This window comes from Channa argus, chromosome 15, assembly GCF_033026475.1.
Source record: "Channa argus isolate prfri chromosome 15, Channa argus male v1.0, whole genome shotgun sequence".
Taxonomy (NCBI): Eukaryota; Metazoa; Chordata; class Actinopteri; order Anabantiformes; family Channidae; genus Channa; species Channa argus.
Genome location: NC_090211.1, coordinates 1,348,031 through 1,369,506, shown reverse-complemented (window position 1 = coordinate 1,369,506; position 21,476 = coordinate 1,348,031). Strand labels below are relative to the sequence as shown.

At 38.0% G+C, this 21,476-nt stretch overlaps 1 protein-coding gene across 1 annotated transcript; it reads right to left on the bottom strand.

The window, feature by feature from the left end:
- Window positions 1-5,502: 5,502 nt before the first annotated feature.
- ube2z (ubiquitin-conjugating enzyme E2Z) lies at window positions 5,503-19,811 on the bottom strand. Its single transcript, XM_067477115.1, has 7 exons — window positions 18,950-19,811; window positions 18,371-18,443; window positions 15,457-15,644; window positions 13,603-13,714; window positions 12,691-12,803; window positions 12,452-12,542; window positions 5,503-8,909 (listed from the first exon to the last, which is right to left on the bottom strand). Exons 1-7 carry the CDS (start codon window positions 19,402-19,404, stop codon window positions 8,727-8,729), a joined length of 1,215 nt encoding a protein of 404 aa, XP_067333216.1. The 5' UTR covers window positions 19,405-19,811; the 3' UTR covers window positions 5,503-8,726.
- Between the last annotated feature and the right edge of the window lie 1,665 nt (window positions 19,812-21,476).

Below are 21,476 nucleotides of genomic sequence, written 5' to 3'. Positions count from 1 at the left end.
TCCTCCAATCTGAAAAAGTGTGTTTGTGGAGGGATTGGATGGTCATTACTACTTTAAGGAACCCCCCCTCCCAAATCAATCCAATTGATCTCACCCATACATATTTTTCATCCTTTGTGCTACTGATCACAGTGTGTCAGGATTGTCAAGATTTGAAAAGGTTCAGTTTTTCCTCTGCCTCTTTTAGTGATAATGGTATATGTAATAAGTGTAAGGTTTTTGCAGCTTTGGAGGCGAGGCTCACGGAATTGGAAGCGTGGCTCTGCACCATGGAAAATAATCCAGCTAGTCAGGCCCCGGTAGCTGATGCTGGCCAACCTAGCACAGACCCTGTTAGCTGTCCCCCGGCAGTTCCCGAGCAGCCGGGAAGCCAGTCTGTCTGAGTAACGGTTCGTGAGAGATCTAATGCTAAACAGACGCCTGAGGTTCACCACCAGTCGGTTCATGTTTCTAATCGATTTTCCCCACTCAGCGACAAACCCGCTGAGAAACCAACTCTGGTAATTGGCAGCTCCATAGTCAGAAACGTGAAGTTAGAGACTCCAGCAGCCGTAGTCAAATGTCTTCTTGGGGCCAGAGCGGGCGACGTTGAATCATATTTGAAACTCCTGGCTAAAGATAAACTAGGTCTAGGTGGTGTCCAGCAAACGATGTGGGCTACATAGACAATTGGAAACGTTTTTGAGGATTCAGCAGTAGAGCTGCTCTCTGCTGGATTAGTTCATCCTAAACTGGAAATTCTCTTTAATAATGAAATGGATTCTTAATCCTACAAATGTATGTTTGTTTAAATGTAATTTGGAAATAAAACATGTTACATAGAAGGAGGTTACAGAGTTTTCATTTCAAAATATGCTGTCTTTGAACGACCATTTGAATTAGATCAAATTGTTGTCCAGTAACGGTTCTTCTTTTGAACTTTTGGGATTCAGGGCTTAAACTGCTCTCTGATAGATTAGGGAGCCCACACTCAGGTCAAATATCTGCACATTAATTATTTAAATTGTCCTTTATATGCATTTTTTTCTCATTTATAAATTTTAACACAGCTTATTTTGTTATTTTGTTATAGGTTTTATCAGTATATATTTGTAATTTTCTCTTTCTTGTCTGTTGTTGTCTCCAATACCTTAATTACCAAAAGCAAATTGTAAAACAACCAATTTTAAAATTTGCCAACCCGACCAGATATAGGCAGAAACAATAGGAATAATGTGCATGTGTTCATTTGAACTTACCCTGAAAAAAAATGCAGAAAGCTAGAACCTGACTTTTAAGCCTTTGATTTGTATTGTTTTGTTTGGTTTTTTTATTAGTGTTTCTTCCACACATCCACAATCAAACTGATAGCACACTGAAGAACCGTCAAAGTGTATCAGCAATGGTGTTGCACAACTGGAAGCAAATGTGACTCGTTTTGTTTCAAGCGGGGAAGCAAGAATTGGAATTTTGATGCAGCTGAAGCTTAAAACTTTGGTTCTCTTTTGTACGAGTGTGTGTGAGGTTGATGTGAGGTTGTCAGGCTGACTGCTCACAGAGGAAGGCTGCTCATCTTTGAATTTAGCCCTGAGCTCAATCCTCTCCCATCTAAGTGAGCTGGATCCGAGCTACAATCATCCAGGAGACTCAGAAGACAAGCTGTTCTCTGCTTGACTGGTGGATCCACAGTGGAGGCTGTACACACTCAGGTATGAAGAGCCAGAAACTGCTAATGCACATTTTCTTAGTCTCATATTTAACAAGGTGACGACTGATAATGCGTGTAAAAATATTGGTCAGATTATCTTATTTGGTTTCCTAGGTTGGACCACATCTGAACACACTGGTTGAAATCTGGTGTGACGAAGTGTAAGACGGTATTCAAAAAATATCCCTCAAAGACAGTTTTCTTAATTTTAATAATAATAAAAGCAAGTAGTTAAAAACACATCTATGTTGTTTAAGACTGTAAAAAACTGACCATATATTTAGTTTGGTTTAAGTTGTTCTAACAAGTGACAATCCTGGGAATTTTTTTCCTTCGTCTTAACTGTTTTTTTTTTCTCCATCAGATGTTTTAAACCTTAGACCCCAACACAGCCAGTAAATACTTGTTTCTGTCCAAGGATGACAGGACAGTAAAACTGGTAAGGGAGAGTCAGCCATCCAGAGAGATTCCACCACTGGAAACAAATCCTTTGTGGTGTCTGTCTGGCCGCTGTTACTGGGAGGTGGAGAGGGATGGGTGGGTGTCTGTAGCAGTGACTTACAGAGGAATCGTAAGGAGTGGAAAAGAGGTTGAGCTCTGCTTTGGATTCAATGAGAAGTCATGGAGCGTGTGCTGCTCTCGTTGCCATCACTCTGCTTTTCACATGATGTATGCATGAATATCTACTTCCACCTCTGAATTTGGCCTGCTGGCCACGTTTTTCAGTTTCTAGCTGAACAACTCCTCCAGATGAGGAGTTTTTCTTCATTAGGAGTTCAGATGATGTCCTGTTGGGGAGTTTTGGAAGAGCAGGTTGATGATGATAAGAAACTGCATCGTGTTAGCAACAAGATGACATATTATAAATTGAAGGTTGATCCAAATTATGTCATTAGGAGGCTTTTTTCAGCTAGAAGTAAAGAAATATTTTTTAATCGGAAGTTTAATGGCATTAATCGTAAATGCAATATATGCAATAGGACTAATTTTATTTTTATGAAGCTCATGCTATTAGACTGCTGGTAGCTGCAGGATTAAGCTATTATCCCTTATGTGTTTGATTATTCTCATCTGATCTGATCTGAATTACAAAAAAAAAGAGGAGTGTGATAACTTTTATTGTCATCCAAATGAGGCAGACAGCACATGAGGGAAGGGATTTTCTAATTAATTAAGTCTCATTAGAAGATAACTTGCCAGTACACTGCAGCTTAATTTCCTAGAATATATATGCTCATGAAATATATGAAATGAAATTTATATAATAATAATTTTGAAGTTGCCTCAAATTTACTATTTGTTTTTTAATATAAAATATGTCTTTAAAAAGCTACATATAACATCACGTAACAAGAAAACATTTGCAAACACCTTGTAAATTTGCTAAATTAACAGGTAATTTGTATGCATATTTGTGTGTTTCGATACATTTACAACCATTGAGTTGATTAAATTAACAAAAGATGATAAACAATAATGTGTACATGTTTCCAAACCTTTTCTTGCCAGAGGATTTGAGTAAAGTTACATTTTAATCACTTTATTTTTTTAAATGCATCTTAGCCTTACTATTTGCAACTTTATACTTGTTACTAACCTAATTCTTTTTCAATTATTTCCATTCCAAGTCTGGCTGGATGCACATTCATTTACTTTATTAAGGTGTTATGACACATTATTATCAATTATCTCCTATGAAAGTCTGTCAAATGTATTGTTAGGAACTTTAGATTACTTTGTTAAACACTGATCACCTCTGTGGATAACAGCCATTTTGACTTTATTAGAGAAAAGATGTTGTCATATTTAGTTTGAGGGGAAAATGTTCAGTTCCTGCCATTAATAATTAAGCTCCCCTTCCATAAATTTCACACTGTATGTCTGTACAGACTCATATTCTAATCAGTTCATCCATGATTTCAAATGGATGTTTGTTCCAGAGGTAATTACATTACTTCCAAGCAGTTCTGAGATATAGCATTGACAAGAGTGTGAGGGATGTGAGTTCACAGTGACTTTGACCTCTGAGAACCAAATTTGAATCGGTTCATACTCGAGTCCAACTTAATGTGAAAATATTCCATCAAGGTGTTCTTTTGATATTACATTTAGAAGAAAGAGAAGAGCAAAAAGTCACAGTGACATTGACCTTTGATCATCAGGTCATTCTTAACAGTCCATCTTACCACAAGATGTAAACCAGTGGTAAATCTACGAAACAAGAGTTTGTCAAAAAAAAACAAAACAGGTAAAATGGCCTGTAGAGGTCTCGAACAACAACACATCGTATATTGGCTGTTTATTCAATATTCCATTTAGTTTGGAAAACAAATCAAAACTAATAAACGGATCCAAAATTTTTGAAGGATTCATTCAACCTTTTAGCTAAACCAAAGATATGCAGGTAGCTCATTCTAACCACTCTAGCAGGCACAGGCAAACAGATCTTGAGATACCTCACAAGATGGCGCACGTGTCCTGTTCATAGAAGCACCTGATTTAGGCTTTAAGATGCTTTTGAAAAAAAGATACGTCCAATCCTATAATCCAAGGGACATAAATGTGCTAGGTTTTGATGTACATAAATAAAATGCAACAGATTATTATAGTATAATAGCAGTGGTAGGTAGTAGCACAACAGAAAATGGTATCTAAATATGTTGTGGTTTTAGATTATAGAAAATTGTGTGCATTTGTTCATCCACAAATTCCGTATGTACAATAAAAACACCTAAAAGATAAATAAAAGAAACATGGATTATCATTAAATTTACTGTAAATTTATATTCTATAAGCCTTTGTATAGTTAAGGTTCAAATGACATGATGGCAACAGTTTTCTGATTCTGCTTTGTATGCTTTGTTAAAAAAGATCAGAAGAAATCCAAAACACAAACACGCACAAAAAGTACATAACTGGTCTGAATCCGCTGGACATGTTTTAGGTCAACCGTAGCTTAGTCCCTATATTTCCTTTGTCGGTTGGGTTGGCTCTGTTTTTAACAAAGAAGTTTATTAAACAGGATGGTTACAGTTAATAGTGAAGTCACCAATCAGTAAGGATCTTATTTGATAAAATATAATATTATTGTATAAATACAGTAAAACTTTGAGATGCCATTAAAAGTACTCCTTTGCGAGTGAAGTCGCTAAAGTTTTATTTTGTACCCGTCTATCAGTTGAGCCATTTTAGAGTGGCTGTCGTGTTCTATTTGAAGTAATGTTAGGCTAGTTTAATTCATATCTTTTCCCAAATGTATGTTGGATTTAGAGGAGACTCATCAAATTCTGACAGTCACTGCAGACAGTGTCCAAACAACCCACTGGGTCATCAGAGATAAAAATCACAGTATCTGATGCAGCTTTAGCAGGACTCTGATGCCACCGATACCTATTCGCGACCAAGTCATTGCTATCAGACCTTGAATCCACAGCAAAGAAATGTGCAATGAAGATAAGGGTCAAGTCTCAAAGAGGTTTTCATTTCTTGGAAAGGTATATGACGTTTCTCCTCCAAGGTCTGAGGTCGCAACATTGTGTGCTTTAAAATGATCCAAGTCCTGCCTGTTGACAAACCAAGACTGTCTTAATTCTGCCTAATTAACCAATATGTGTATGAAAGTATTGTTTTTCAGCAACACATAAATAAAATGCAACAGATTATTATAGCAGAGTAGTAGTAGTAGTAGTAGGTAGTAGCACAACAGAAAAGGGCATCTAAAGAAAACTGCATTTGTTAACTGCTTCATCCACAAAAGTTTCCCCCACTTTCGCATTTCGGTGTTGGTCTACAAGAAATAAATACTAGTACAAAAATCGGGACTGAGCATTTTATTCTGTATTTTTCTTTAACTTCTGTACAATACAAACATTGTCAAGACCTGGAATGGACAACTTCCATCAGTAATCCAGGCTTTACAGGTTCACAGAACAACCCTGCTTTAATCACAACACAACACGACCAGACATGGATATGATCTCTTTAACTTCCACTTCGAAAAGTCAGTTGCAATCAACATTTTGGCAATTACATATATTCTGCTAGGAACTGCACATCATGTAACAATTCCATACAACAATAAAACAAATAAAAAGGAATGCCCACGATTATTAATCCCATAAGAATCATCAACCTACTCCCCACCAGCGGGCCAGGATTCCTCTCTCCACTACCAGGGGCTGTGGAGAGCTAAAGGCAGGCACTGGAGGACAATGGAAGGCAGAAAGAAATTACAACAAGCACTGCAGTCATTTACTGGACTTACCTTGTCTCAACATGCTGAAAAGTGTTTTGGGAAGAATATATGAACTATACTGGAGAGGATGAGCTTCAATTTGAATTTAAAGGAACAGTGCAGCATTTTGTACACTAAAATGTGCGTAATGTTTCCTTACAGAGTGTCAGGTGAGAAGACACCATTGTCATATTTGTGTTTACATCAGCCAATTAGCTTTAAGACTGGAAAAATGGCATATAACCATGTGAAATATCAATGTCATTTTTACAATTATTACATGTATAAAACAGTAGGTAATCCATGTCCTTTTAATTTGAGATTAGTCATGCTGATGAACTGTATTCAGTTTCCGAGAGGACAGGCTAACCATTCTAGTCTTGATGCTAAGCTAACAGGCTGCTAGATGTACTTATTTACAGTACATACACGAGGTGTCATCATGAAGACGTCACTGCCAGAAATCCAACAAGCAGCATTCCAACCCTAGCTTCAAAGGGTAAGTGTTGATTTTTCCAACACCTGAATACACTTAAAGCAGTTGCTGATTAGTATAATTATTCCTCATTTCCAAACTGGCTTTACATTGCTCCCTCACTAACATTCAGCATAATTTTGTAAAGCTAACGAGCTTTCACCAGTTTGATTAAAACAAAAACGTATCTTTTGTTTATATGTGTATTTAAGTACAACAATCCCTCTTTCCCTTGGTGTCACCTACAATTACAAGGACACTGACTTGATTTGTGGAACTCAACGACTGCCGTAGGAGTGACATAATTGTGTAGGCCAACCCGGAAGTAAGCATCTCCCTGGTCCCCCTGGTCCCCCTGACAAAAAGCCAATGGGAGTGAAAAAAAAAAAAAAAGCAACTAAGATTTTGGATTATTTTAAAATATAAGCATACTTACATATTTGTTTAGCAAAATAAACTTCGCAGATGAAGACCAATGATATCATTTTCAAAGCTAACAAATACTAGAAGTAAAAAGCTACTGGTGGACTATAAATGAACTACAAAAGACTCCCATGACTTCAACATCAACACCACTAACCATCCAAGTGGTAATTTGATTTAGAGTGCTAACCTCTTCTACAAAAGCCTTTCTCGGAGTAGTGAGTAGCTGGAGAATCTGTGTTCAGCACAATGTCTAATGCTCTAGACAATCAAAAGTGTAAAATTGCTACTGTATTTGATTGCCAGGTCATTTTTACGGCACTGTAGTGCTGAAGCATTATTACTTTAAGATGTACTGGAACAAGGACTGTAGATTTCTCCCATAATTAAGAATTTAGTCCAGCAAGACAGAGATTCCTTCACTGCCAGGGTTAACAGGTGGAATGACTAAACAACCAATTAACGTTTAATGAACATGTAGGCATGTGAGGATTGAAGCTATCCTTGAGTTTCCTCCACTCAAAGCCCGGACACAGTGCCCCACTTCTCTTATTCATTGCATTTAGATCCAATCAATGCGGAGCATGAAACAACGGGTAAAAAGGATGTTTCTCAAATCACTGTTATTAGATGGGATTCACCAATTCGGTTAACAACAGGTACCTTTTTTCTTAACGTCCTAAATTAAATTACATAATATTAGTTTAAGACTTGATCGGCCTTCTGTATGCACATCTTTAAGATGCAATAAAAACCTTGGATAAGGCCTTCACTTAGATCAATGTAGACATGCGAAACCCTCATCTCATCTTTGACTCCAGGTGGATCTTTCTACAGCACAGGGTGATTTGGTATGTACCTTGACTGACGACAAGAGCTAACAACCCAAAGAACAGCAGGTTTTCTGAATAGACTACATAGCGAACACACAGCAACTTAGCATCATCTTCAGCAAAAAGAATGAGAAAACTAAAAAACAAAACAAACAAAAAAAAAAGGTATAAAAGGTGGATGTCCTGTTTCTCTAAGGGCTTCTTACCTGGTAAACAGATTTACTGTCACTTCAGAAGCACTGTTAGAAAGCCCAACAGAAATTATTGTATATTACACAATAACCAAGAGTCGCTGATGGTTGTGTGTGGCCTGCTCGTGGAGGCAGCCGAAGTCCACTCTGAAAGAGGTGTGGTGTGGTTTCACCCCGGACAAAAGACACTAGGCAATGTGCCTCAGCTAATCTTCACTTTCTCCAACTCGGTGTCCATGGCAAGTTTGTGTCCTATATTTTTCCCCCTTCTTGTACTTAAAGAAGACGAAGTTACATAGAGGGAGGGGGCTTGCTTTGATGAGCACTTAGATCATCATTGGTCAGTCAACCCAACATCCCAAGGACAAGTCCCTTCATCTAGTCTCCACATATCTCCACTCTCCTTGACTTCTGCCTGTTCTCCATCAGTTTTCCCTTGGAAACAGGAGTACGAAAAACTGGCTAAATTTCTGTTTGGACTTGTAGAGCAAAGTGGAACTTCTTTAGAATATTGTTGTGAAGCAAACATTTCACAATCAAAAGGCCTGGTTCAGATACCTTGGCCGCAATCTTTGAGAATAAACCAGGACATCAAAACAGAGCTACAAAATGTAGCACAATGATCTCATACTTGGCCAAATTTACCAGCATTTGACCAGTGGATGGTGTTGATTTTACACCATCAAGAAACCAGTTAGATTTCTTCTCTTTTTGCAATATCCGTACAATAGAAGCTTGATTCCAAACCTGAACTCTCGACTCACTAAAGCCTTGAACATAGATGCATTCTTTTTATGTTTATTTTGTTCCTCCACCGCAAACAAAACAGAAAAAGGGGTCTTTATTCTATGGCCTGACTTGGAGTACAACTCTGTTTGGGAAGTCAGGGCTGGGAGCTGCCTTGGCTATCAGGGTCCGTCCCTGAAGAGCTGGTGTCCGAATCAGAATCATCATCATTCTGGTCGTCCTCTGCCAGGCTTTTCTCCCGTATTCGCATGTGGGTGGCACTGAGGCGAACCAGCAGACCCTGGTAGTCGAAACGTCCCCGCTTCTCACCAAATGGGTCCTGGATGGAGGGGACACAGGTTTTAATATCAACAGCATTGTATTCAGGACTGTTCCTGTAATGGTAGATGTATCAGTCCCAATGAGTTTGCTGGAATAGACATGTAACATTATTTTACAGCACCCATCAGAAGTTTTCATCTTTAACTACGTTACGACATTAAAACATGGTTACCATGGCTTTTTTTGATACTGATTACTAGAAAAGACCCTTTCATGTAAAAGATTTCTAGAAATTAATCTAAATCATCATAAACAGAATTACCCTGTAAGAAGGAGAAGCTGCTTCAGCAGCTGAAATGGCAGGCTACAACTGTTGCCTGTGTTCAAACTGCTGCACCAGGTTAGGTCATCAAGGGCAAATAGCAATAATCCTTTGCAGTGGGCAAAACTCAGTTAAATGCAGGTGGGTGGTAGATGAAAGTTGAGAATAAAAATGGTAGAAATAAAGCTTTTCTTTAACTAGCACAGTTTTTGTCCAAGTATCATTGCTGAGTGGAATGCAGCTGACTGACCAGTACTTGACATTAGGCTGTTTCAAGTAAAATGTGATTGAAAAAGTTAACTTGGCCAAAACAGAAAATGTAGGCCTATTAAAAAATAAATAAAGAGAGATTTGGACAATGACTATATTTTAATAATAGAAAAACAGAATATTGACAGGTATTAATATATAATCTTTTTCAAAATGATTATTAAAACAGTAACTGTGTAAAGGGTTGTCCATCAATATTAGGGTAATTTAAAAAAAAAAAAAGAAATGCTGTACTGGATGTAATGTTTTTCAGTATTTTTTTATGTTAATTAAGAAGGTAAATATACTTTCGTGTTATAGTGCAGAACTACACTCATTCATTGGGAATTTAAAAGAAAATACAACTCACCTAAAACATTTTGCTGATTTATTTGCAAATGTTTTGTTGTTACAAACATCAGTAAAAAGCAGACAGACCCTTACTTGACGCACAGCTGCAGAGACACCTGTAGGTAGCACGTGTGATTGGATGGTATTTTATAGTAAAATGGTCTACTTCATTGTGATGTTTAAACAGTCACAGTTTTAGGCAACTGGTAAAAATGTTACTATGCCAGACTTTATACAAGATGAACTGGAGTTTTTAGGTTTTGGTGGAGTTGACACAGATCACATTTTGCAGAGCTGATGTGCTTTGGTCACTGATGACCTTGAGTGTGGACAAAATTGGGAGTCAGTTTCAATTTACTAGTTAGTTCAGTCGTGATATTTGAAACCATTTTGATGTTGAATTGAACATTAATGGCGAAGAAACTTGTTTACTACTAAAATAATGTTAATTGTGGCAAACCTATACTGCTGTGGCAATTTAATATAACATTACCTACTGAAAGAAAAAGTTCCAGTGGCTTCTTTCAGTTGCTGCAGCGTTTGGTCTTTCAGAGGGGAGACATTCAAAGACTGGCTGTGTGATTGTTAATGCAGCTGTTTTAACCAGAAATAGCAATGATCCCCAATAAATGATCAGTAAAATGCAAACCTCTTCCATGAATATTTTTAATGCTTTGCTTTGGCCTGGTGCACACGTTATAATTGTATAGTGACAGAAAATGTGGCTTTCTGGCTTTTTTAATGTGTGTGTTCGTGCTGCAGCAGAGTGACACCACATGGGGAGAGAAAGGAAAAGAGACGAGAGACACACACAGCTCATCCACATAGGGAACTATCAAAACTTTACAAATCTGTGGGAGGACAGTGACTTATTTCTGTTCCTACCAGGCACTATGTGTCGGTAAATATTTCTTTTTTTAAAATGTTTTTGGTCTTTGTTTTGAAAATGAGATGTGCCAAGCTTTTTGCAACTTGCAAAATGTGACCTCTTTGATCGGTGCCTACATTTATGTTGTTCTATAATGCAATTTATCCTCACCACCAACTACAGTGTTGGATTGATGCTTAGTATCCCAATTAGAGCTTTAAACCTGACAAATCATCATATAAGATATGCAAATGTTTATTTCTTAACATTTTACTTTCTGTATTTACTGTATTAATAATAGACATTTGAGATTCTCCCTCTTATGTTCTGTAGCTGAATATAAGTGCAACAAAAACAATTGTTAGTCCTAAGAAAAGGTCAATCTTTTTAGATAACGTAAGAAAAGAATGTCTTCACTTATGAGACTAAAAACTTCCAACATTACAGAGTTATAGGAGATGAGTTTCAGCCTAGTTATAGTCTAATGAAACAAAATGCCTTTTGATTATGTCATTTTATGCGTTTGCAGGCACCGTGTGTTGGGACTATCAAATCTTGTCAGTATGTGATGCGAAGAAAAGTGCATTTTTCTATAAGCGTTAATTGAGAGAAACCTCACAAGTGGTAAAAGTAGCCTAAAATATCATAAGCTGCTCAAAACATTCTCACCACAGAAGTCCAGGAACATTAAAAAAATGACTAATGTTTTGGACTGCATGTTGAAATCTTATTATCTAACCCTGTCTACTGATTTTGCTTGATTATGTACAAATTCAAACATTTAGGGATAGATAACACATAGGGTATTTTTTCCTTCCGAGTGTATTATCTGAAATGCAATCTGACAGATTGACCCGATCTGCCCTGTTATTTATTACAAGATAAAATGGTTAACTGATATTCTATACTCTTGTGACAGCAATAGCTACATACAATAGCCATTTTCTTTATTATAATTATAGATCGTTTTAAAGAGATTCGGATGAGGCACTTTATCAGTTAAAAGCAGCAAGTAAGTACTCAAACATGTCTACATTCACACTAGAGCAGGCCAATACGGCCAAAAAGTTTTTTCAGCATTCTGATACAGGATTTTATTCAAATGTTTTATCCTACATGAACTCAAGACAAAACACTACTCAAAACGTGCTATATGCTGTACGCCAAGGAACATATGTGCTATATTGATAAAGTAGACTAACAAGACTGTTGTAACAATAACCTTAGGAACCACTCTGCAACATTAACAAAAAAGTCGGGCCTGGCCGTAAAAATTACATATTGGGCTCTGAACATGTAAAAGTGCACTGTTTTCCAGTCAGAGACATGTCAAATATGGCTAAAACACAAAAAAGTTCATTTGACTTGGGAATGTTGGTAAAAAAAACCTCAAAAGAGCATATGCCAAAAATGTACATGCTGTAATTTTGCAAGAATTATTTATGTATAATGAGCCACATTATATTGGCTCATTATACATAAAGTTCTTTTTGTAAAAATTATTTATTGTATTTATGTATGTAGAACATAAAATAAATATTCAACTCTTATTTTTTTTTCCATTTTGCAAAATGAAACTAAGCACAAAGGTGAGGTACACACCCCCCGCACAGATTAAAATATGAATGTAGGCTGAAGTATGGTAACACTTGGTAGTGGTACCATCAAATGAGCCCCAAGCCCATTTGATTTTTTTTGGACATTGTTACATACCTATGTTGGATGCACATTAGGACATTTTCAATAATACTCATTTTATATTTCCCTTACATTCTTAGATGAGAGGGGAAAAAAAATTATTAATAGTCACCTGCATATTCTGTCCCTGTAGATGCAGTCTCTCTTTGCAGACTCCTTCATAGAAGTCATAGTATTCCAGGAAGGACTTTTCCATCACACTCCTAAAAACACAGATGCATACACCAATCAGCTGGTAAGACGAGAGGACGTGAAGAGTGAGTGAAAGAGCAGTGAGAAAATAGGAAGGTTAGAAGAAATGAAACCACGTCACAGGCAAAAAGGAAAGTAAAGAGATGGGAGAAATCTCACCACAGAGCATCAGGACACGGGACTTTGCCTTCCATCATGTCACACACTGCCACCCTCATGGTTTCGTGGCGGATACACTCGTTGTAGTTCTTACTGTCTCCTGGGTGACGCTCCTGAAACACACATCACAGCTTTATGTAGCATGTAGCCTCTCCTTTCGGCTTATCCCGCAAGTTCAGGGCCACCCCAGTAGCCACTCTACCAACTAAGCCACTGCCTGCCCCCCACTCTTTTACTACGTCTCAATTAAAAGGAACCATCTCATAAATTAAATGTCCCATATGATGCCTGCAAATTATGTCTGACAACATTAAAAGTCATTTGTCACGTCAAACCTGCAGGCAAATAAACCTTCACCTGGCAGTCATGTGAGGGGTGTGACACTAAGGCCCACCCTGCGTCACAGGTTTTGCTTTTGTTCTGTGTACACAAACCCACTCTGGGTATGTGTCCCTGAAACTAATAATTTGGCACTTTTCTTCTCAGAAGAAAAATAAACAGCCACTAATAAAGCAGGATGTGTGATTTACCAAGGACAAAGACAAGATGTTCTGATTTAGACGGTTAGGGTTTTCCTGCCTTTGTGTCAGTTTATACGTTGTGTGCACACAAGTTACAAATTTCAGACAATGAGACAATTTTAGCTACATTTCCCAGGAGCTTTCCGATAATGTACATATTTTCAAATAAGGTTTTTAAGTAGGGAAAAAGTAGAAACACTAGATGCACAAACCTGATCCTTTTCAGAGACAGCATGCAAAAAGGGATGAAATGTCTGTCAACTAAATGAACCCGAACCTTAGTGCTAACTTCTAACCTAAACCTAATTCCAATGCTGAAACCTAGTCTTAACCCTAAAACAGCCCTTAACTTACCCTCAAATGGGTAAGACACACACTCACACACACTCACCTGCTCAAACCCAGGTTCATTGTGATAGGGGTTCTCAGTCATTAGAGACTGGATGGAGATGAGGACAGATGAGATACTCTGGGCTGGACTCCATGCTGGGCCTGTCCATGTCCTACACAAATAGGCATATGGACAGACAGAGGTTAGAACACTGCACAATAGTTTACAGTATTGACTCCAAGTTGCAAGACAGAAACGCACACCAATTATTTCTCACTATGATGGATCACATCAGTGATTTTGCATTTTCCACAACTTGGGTCTACTTTTTCTGAGGTGATGGGCAGAAGAATACCTACTGAGACCTTTCTGATTCCCTGGGTTTGTATAAAGACTTTTTTGACACAAGAAACAATTAAAAGTACAGGAGTTGCCTTACAGACAGACGCATCAAAGACGGCCTCAGACTGGCAATCTCTAGCTATGAACCAGACTATAAAGCACCTTCAGAGAGTTTTCAGTCAAAGCCATCACGCTGACAAGTATTGCAAGGATTAGAAGAGTTTTGCATTCTGATGGCATTGTGAGAAGTGATGCTGCATAAGATGGGACATGCGAACTGCTTAATTACACTGACTGGGAATTTTATAAGCAAACATTACAGTTGCTGTTATGCATAAAACTTGATGTGCCCACTGCAAATGTGTTGTTTTGACACCAAATTACCTTGAATTTTTGATATAAAATTTTTAAAGCATAGTTCTGACCTGTTTGATATTTTGGCTACAGTCATTTGATTCAAAAACAGTTAGTCTAAATAAAAGGTTTTAAGTTAAATGTATAATCTGGGCTTTCTATTCAGCACTCGATGCACTTTACATAGCTTGTGTTGTTTTGTAGCACCTTGGTTCTGGAGGAACGTTATCTCGTTTCTACTGTGTACTGTGTATAGTAGAAATGCCAATAAAAGCCACTTGACTTGACTTTAACAGGTGGATCTTACCTTTCACCAAAGTTTAGAAATCTTGTGCTTAAAATTGGTGACCACTGCTGTATTGGGCCACGTGCATTAGTCAGGATACAGCATTGTTTATACACAGGAAAGAGACGCGAAATCAACCTAAAGCTAAGGAGGTGGAGGTACAAAGCTGGAGTGAAAGAATTAAGAAAGTTGGATGCAATCTCTGTCCAATAACATGGACAGGTCAATGGTAATAATCTAAGAACAGGGTGAGACATGCCTGACCAAACTAAGTCCCATCTCAGTGTTACTGAATGGTTGCCCAGCAGGTTCTTTGTCACTGCTGAAATCTGATTATAGCCTCTATCGCTGCCAGAATACTCAAGTGACTCAGATGAATACATTACTGATTTACCAAATTGCTCAGCATAAAAACTACCTGTCAAGCTGGTCACACTGTTGCCTTTCTCCAGAGAAAATAAAAGGAGTTTTGTTTATCTATTGATCAATCCATCTATCTATCTAACTACCCATCTATTATTCAGTGCTTTGTCTTACAAAGCATGCAGCCATAATGAAAGCCTTACTGCTTTGCCAAAATAATATTTTCCTAACTGGATGTTTGTTTACTAGCTAGTACGCAAATTTTCTATCTCTGATCACTGAATAACAGCACACATCTAAGAATCATGTGGAGTAATGTTGCATTTAAGTGGTGAAGGGTTGTGAGAATGGCCCCCAAATGAGGTCCCTACTTCTTTAATCACAAATGTTTTTTTTTAAAACAATTCTCATTATTCCATATTAGTATTTACATCCCTGTTGAACTTCCTAACTTTGCAGCTTCTGAATATAATGCTAAATTGCAGATGCATGAAGAAGATTAATCATCACACCTTCACTTCAGCATGTGAATGCACTATTTACTATGAAAGGTCTGAAGCCTGACTTACCCCAGGATGCTGAGGCAAACCTTGCCATTGCGGTAGAAGTTCGGGTTGAAGCGGACGGTGTTGTGTCCTGTGGTTATGAGCTTGACTCTGGGTGGATGGATGGGGTAGTCGGGGGGGCAGCGGAACAAGAAAAGGAAGAAACCGCCTTCGTATGGTGTGTCGAATGGCCCTGTGATCAGGGCATGGATCTGCAGGAAATGAAGATTAAAAACAAATGTTATGACAGGGGGTTGAAACGTAGGATTAATGGGTAAGAACAAGCATAAGAGATGTACACAAAAGATATGGTAAGGATGAACAGACCATGAAGCAGAAACTGTGACCCAGAAAAATAAATAAAATGAATAAAAACATCCGCATTACAACTTGCTTTGGGGAACCAATGTTAAAAAAGAACATCATCATTAGTTATAGTCACATCATGACTGAGACACTTGGCTCCAATCCTGTTTTTAATAGTGGTTTCCAGTTTAGTTTAACGTAGTAAAACTGGAAAACCCCATTGCGGCAGAATTGTGTATTAAGAATCACACAACATTGCCAATAATTTTTTATGACTTGATCAAAACATACATACAACTTGTTGTCAAAGTTGTCAGTATTCATCAGTAGATGGATTATGCTCAGTTGTCATGGAGATGCCTTCTACGTGACTATTATGACATCTTCATGACAACTGAGACGACTCCATCCGCCGACAAAGACTTTTAGATGCAGTGCAAAGTACTGATAAGTGGCACTAGAGGTAAAGTAATCTCATCATATTTATCTTTACATTCTCTAGTGTAAAAGAATTTATAGAGAAGGATTATTATTGCTGCTAATTTAGTTGTATGACAAAGACAGTATATTTATAACCCGGTTTCTAAAAAGGCTGACACAAAATGTTGAAAATGTGAAATTGGATGAGCAACACAAAACTGGAAAAGTCATATAATGCTAAAACAAACAAACAAACTAAAAACATTTGGTGGAACGTCTCAAAACTGATAAGGTCAGTTGGCAACAGATCAGTGTGACTGGGCATAAAATGAGCACTGTAGAGAGGCTGAGACTTTCAGAAGAAACGATGAGACAAAGTTCATCATTCTGAAAGATTGCATGGGCAAGTTGTTTAACAATTCAAGAATAATGTTTTTTAATGTAAAACGTAAACGTGTAATAGTCTCTGCATACATAAGTCAAGGCCAATAACCAGCACTAAAGAGTTGGGATCTTTAGAAACAACCATATATAAAAAGAACCATTGACACTGATGTCTTAATTGAAAATGTACTAAAGTGATGTAATAAACTGTACTTTGGTCTGATGAGTCAAAAGTTTACTTTCTTTTTAGAAATGATGTACGCTGTGTCCGCCATGCCAAAGAGGGACTATTATACTTGTTTTTAGTGCACAGTTCAAACGCCAGCATCTGTCATGAGGCAAAAACACATACAGCATGGGACACACCTTGCTGTAGGTATAGGAACCACTGCTAAATTATATACACAGAGCAACCAACTTATGCTGCTATCCAGAGGAGGTCTTGTTTATTTCAGGAACACAATGTTAAACTATATACTATATACTATGACCTGAGTCATGACAGTCCTGTAAACTGCTGAGGGACCACAGAAACATCCATTCACTTCAAGGTTTACACTAATGTTGTGGTTCAAGAAAATATGGCCAGCTGTGATCTACTTTTCTTTTAAGCTCAGAGCAATGTTTGACCACTTTGTAAGGACTAGTTTTCCACAAAGTAGACATTTTAGACACAGCGCACCCCTAACTGAAATTCATACAACAGTATACATATAATGTATACGTATAATGTTCAGATATACCATGTTTCACATTACTGAAAACAGGTGCAGCAAAAATCCAACTCTGGATTTTATGAATTTATATTGAATTGTTTAAACGGAGAATCGCAATTAATCAGAAAATCTATTTGTTTCTCCAGTTATAACAGATACAATAGTCCCATAACACAACCAATGAAACCTTAGTACAGGCAACATAAGTATAGATCAAATTAGCAAAACTGTCAACTAGCTTTAACTTTGCAGATGCCATCTAAAGCCCAGACTTTATCACCAGGATCAAATATATGAAATGGCAATTCATACCAAGTACTGATGCTTCTAGTATGACTTGCTCAACAGTAAAATCCCCATTAATCAACTGCACAGTTAAAATTTATGAGAGACAGTGGCAGATATTGCAGGACCAAATAGTAGTGGGGACATGCCTGAAGATTAGCTAAGAATTTTAAATTCTGGACAGTTCATACTTAAACATTGTTTCCACCAACTGTCATAGACTTTTAGTCTCTGAAAGTTTGGAAGGAGAAAACTCCTGATGACTGGAAGCTCTGAAGGTAACAAACCTGTGATTATGTTGATTATGCAAATTCTCAAATCTGGCAGCGACCAGCATTTTATTAATGGAGCAACTTTTGCTCAAAATTACAAACATTTTAATAAATAAATAAATGAAAACAAATATTCAAAGTGAGACCCTGGATAGAGAAGCAGGGACAACATGGACTCTAAAGCCTACAGATGAAAACAACAAGAAAGCAAACTTCAAAGAGCTCTACTATAGATATTTACTACAGATATTTACTATAGATCGCTTCAGTTTCCCCCTGGCGACAATATTAAACAAGTTTACAATAATCTTAATATAACTGTTAGCAACTAGATGTGAACCCTTTAATAGAGCAAAGTTTTGCAGTAGACTTAACTTGTCAGCCCACTCAGCCAAAGGGAGTTTAATTTGGTATCAGGTGTAGTATCTGAGAAGCTTTATGAGTAAGACTATGAACACACAAGGACAGTATCAGATCGAATACCCTTGCTGGTATTGGTTTCGGGACATCCCTAATAGTGGGCATCCTTTGTCCGAGGGGGACCTGGCATTTTACCTTGGTCATGTCTTGAGGATCAGGGACAACAAACATTCCCGGTGGAGGTTCCTTGTAGATGGACATGATATCTCTGCAAAGAGAGGGACAGATTATGTTCTTGAAAAGTGATCATAGAGAATTTTACACAGAGATCTAATCAAGGAGGTCACTGAAACTTCTGCAGCTACATGTTAAGAAATATTGACACTGATGGTGAATCCTTGACTGGATGCTAAGAGGCATGTACGAAACATGTATTTTTTTAATTTTATTTGGATGAACTAACAATAACTTAATAACTAACGTTAATAAATGTTGATCTAATGTTTAAAGTAAGTTTAATGTTTTACTTTGATGTATACATCAAACTAATTCAAGTGTGAACGTTTTCAGCATGTGATCTGTGTAACGTTAAGATATTACTGAATAAAATGCTGTAAGTGGAGAAATTTCCTGTAATATCCAATCATTGGTAAAGTCCCTAATGTTTTCGGTGACGGCAGAACCTCTGTTGAAAGCTTCCACTTTCGATTTGAATCACTCTATGAATCAGTCTGTGACAATTTCATTTTGTCGACTATGAATCATTCATCTTACCTCTTTATCCTCAGGATGCACTGCTGCGACGCTTTCTCGTTGTCCCAGTCCGTACTGAGTGTCGGGTCCCAGGAGGTGGCGTGGATTTGGGACAGAAGGCCCGCTCCTGCCACCCCGGCCATCCCGCCTACCCCTAACCCAATACCGCTGAGAGGAGAGGAGCCGTGTACGGCCACGACTGGTGGCGAGGAGCCTGGCGTGAATGTGTTCCCAAACCCGGCTGTGGTGGCAGTGACAGCAGACATAGGGGCCACCACAGCGGTAAGGCCACTCTGTGCGGCCGCAGCCAGAGGAGGAGAGGCCGGGTTAGGGCTAGAGTGAGCGCCGCTGGCAGCCGCGTACCCACCGGGCAGAGAGTTGGCCAAAGTCGGCAGCAGCGAGGCTCCGCTCCCCTGCCCGGTAACGCCTATGCCAAGGGCTCCGCCACTGGACTCCTCTCCAAAGCTGTCCGCCATGGCGCGAAAGCTAACAAGCTAACAAGACTAATTTACGACGCTAGCTAAACGCTCGCGGGATTAACAGTGGAGTGCGAAGTTACCTCGGTTTGATTTGTTGTCCAGTTCGTTCAGAGAGCAACAGAACGGGGCAGAGGCGAGGCCACAAAACAAGACATTTCTTCCGACGACATAGTGGCTATTTATCGTTAGCTTAACGTTAACTGTGTTTTCCACGGGCCTTCAAAAAGTATCCAATTTTCAGCCAAATTGCTTCGGCTTAAAATAACCTTACCGCCTAGTTGTTGTCGGTCTAAAAGAACACGGTGTCACAATATCTTGTGTTATACCAACCACATCCCTACGAAGCCATTACCACAACGCAACTTCAAGATCGCTGCTCTCTCACTCGGCAAGCAGCACTGTAACGTTAACACACTGGACATCCGGCAGGAACTTTCAAAGTAAAGTTCCTGCTGGAACATGTTTAAAAAAAACCAACAAAAGACATTAAATTAAAAAGGTGTAAATGTAATAAACTAATTAAATTCATATTTTACCGTTGAGTATTTTCCATGTTAACACACAGAACTTGAAGGCTAATGTGAATATTTGGCACCACTGGCTGAACGCAGCAGGCTTATAAGGTTATCACCACTCAGTAAAAAAGAAATGAAAAACACGCATTAAATATGCCAAGTTAAAAACTTATAATGTGTACAAATATAAAACTTTATACTTTTTCTTAAACCTCTGGAAGGGTTTAGTGGTTTACTTGATAGGGAGGAACTGATACCTAATCTGGGACCAGAAACTGGGATGGTCTAAATTTTCCTCAGTCTAATAAGGTTGGGAAGTGCCTCATTTTGGATTCAATTTTCCTCTCATTGTTAGATCATAATTAAATATAACCACCATGCCTGATGTGTTTTATAAGACATTATAATTCAGGAGTTAGACACTGAACAAAGAAATTTAACTACATTTATACACAGAAAGACTAAAAGACATCAAACCAGAGGATGGGTTACATAGGTATGAACTGTATTATGTGAGTAGCTACAAAATCTCCAAATTTAGAATTTGACCTTAAAGCAAGACAAGATCAAGTAATACAATATCAATTCATCATATTCCTACAATGACCAAGGAAAACAAAACAAAATATTAATGACACTCACTGAGAGAGTGCTCAAAATGTTTTTTCTGTGAGTAAGGAAAACTTAGTTCAATGGGCAGAGATTTTGTTGGTCAAGATTTTTTTACTTGTTACGTACTCTTGCGGAGATGCTCCGAAACCTAAAAATTTATAATCATAAGTTGGGTTTGTCTGTGGCCAAAAGATTAAATTACTGGGATCTTAACATGTATTGACAAAGTAAGTAATCAGATAGGCAACTTTGGGCCTCCAATCTAAGGGTTATAAGGCCCAAAACATGATCAATGCCAATAATTATGTAAATATTTAACATTTTTCTTAAATAGCATCTTTTAAATATCTTACTGAGGTTCCCAATTTGTAATTTATTTTCATAGATGTAGACCACATACTTCAGAAGCTGTCAATTGATTGAATGAGGAAATAGGAAACAGTAATGTTATCAGCTGACTCACAATAACATTACCTGTAAAAGGTACTCCTTTAAATTATGATGCAATTAGTGAGTTGTTAAATAGCCAAGTTATAATCATTTACAGAAGAGCTTGATCTCTCAGTCAAACCTGGGGAAATACAATGTCATTGTCCAGTATTTTCAGAACAGTTAAAAACTCGTTCACAGAGTAAACAGATTAATAAAGTCAAAATCCTGAAATAAGATTCAAAGCTCATTTCATTGCCTAAAGTAATTTACATTATTCGTTTAGTTTTAATATATTCTGACTCAAATATACCGATTTGAATTTCAAAATTTGTTAATCTAGGAGCACCTACAAGCTTGCGACTGGAAGGTCGCAGGTGCAAACTCAAGCCCAGCAGCATTAAATCTGGTTGGTCAAATGAAGCAGCAGTACCTGCCCTGCTTCATGCCATTGTGGTGCCCTTGAGTATGACCCTTAACCCCAACTGCTCCAGTGGAGCTAGTCAGTGATCA

What these genes read in the sequence shown, in the direction of transcription:
- ube2z (XM_067477115.1), bottom strand. Translation starts at nt 19,404, where the DNA reads ATGGCGGACAGCTTTGGAGAGGAGTCCAGTGGCGGAGCCCTTGGCATA. An exon ending in GTTTGCCTCAGCATCCTGGG is followed by an intron (nt 13,715 to 15,456) that starts GTAAGTCAGGCT and finishes CTATTTGTGTAG; the next exon opens with GACATGGACAGGCCCAGCAT. An exon ending in CCGTGTCCTGATGCTCTGTG is followed by an intron (nt 12,543 to 12,690) that starts GTGAGATTTCTC and finishes CTGTGTTTTTAG; the next exon opens with GAGTGTGATGGAAAAGTCCT.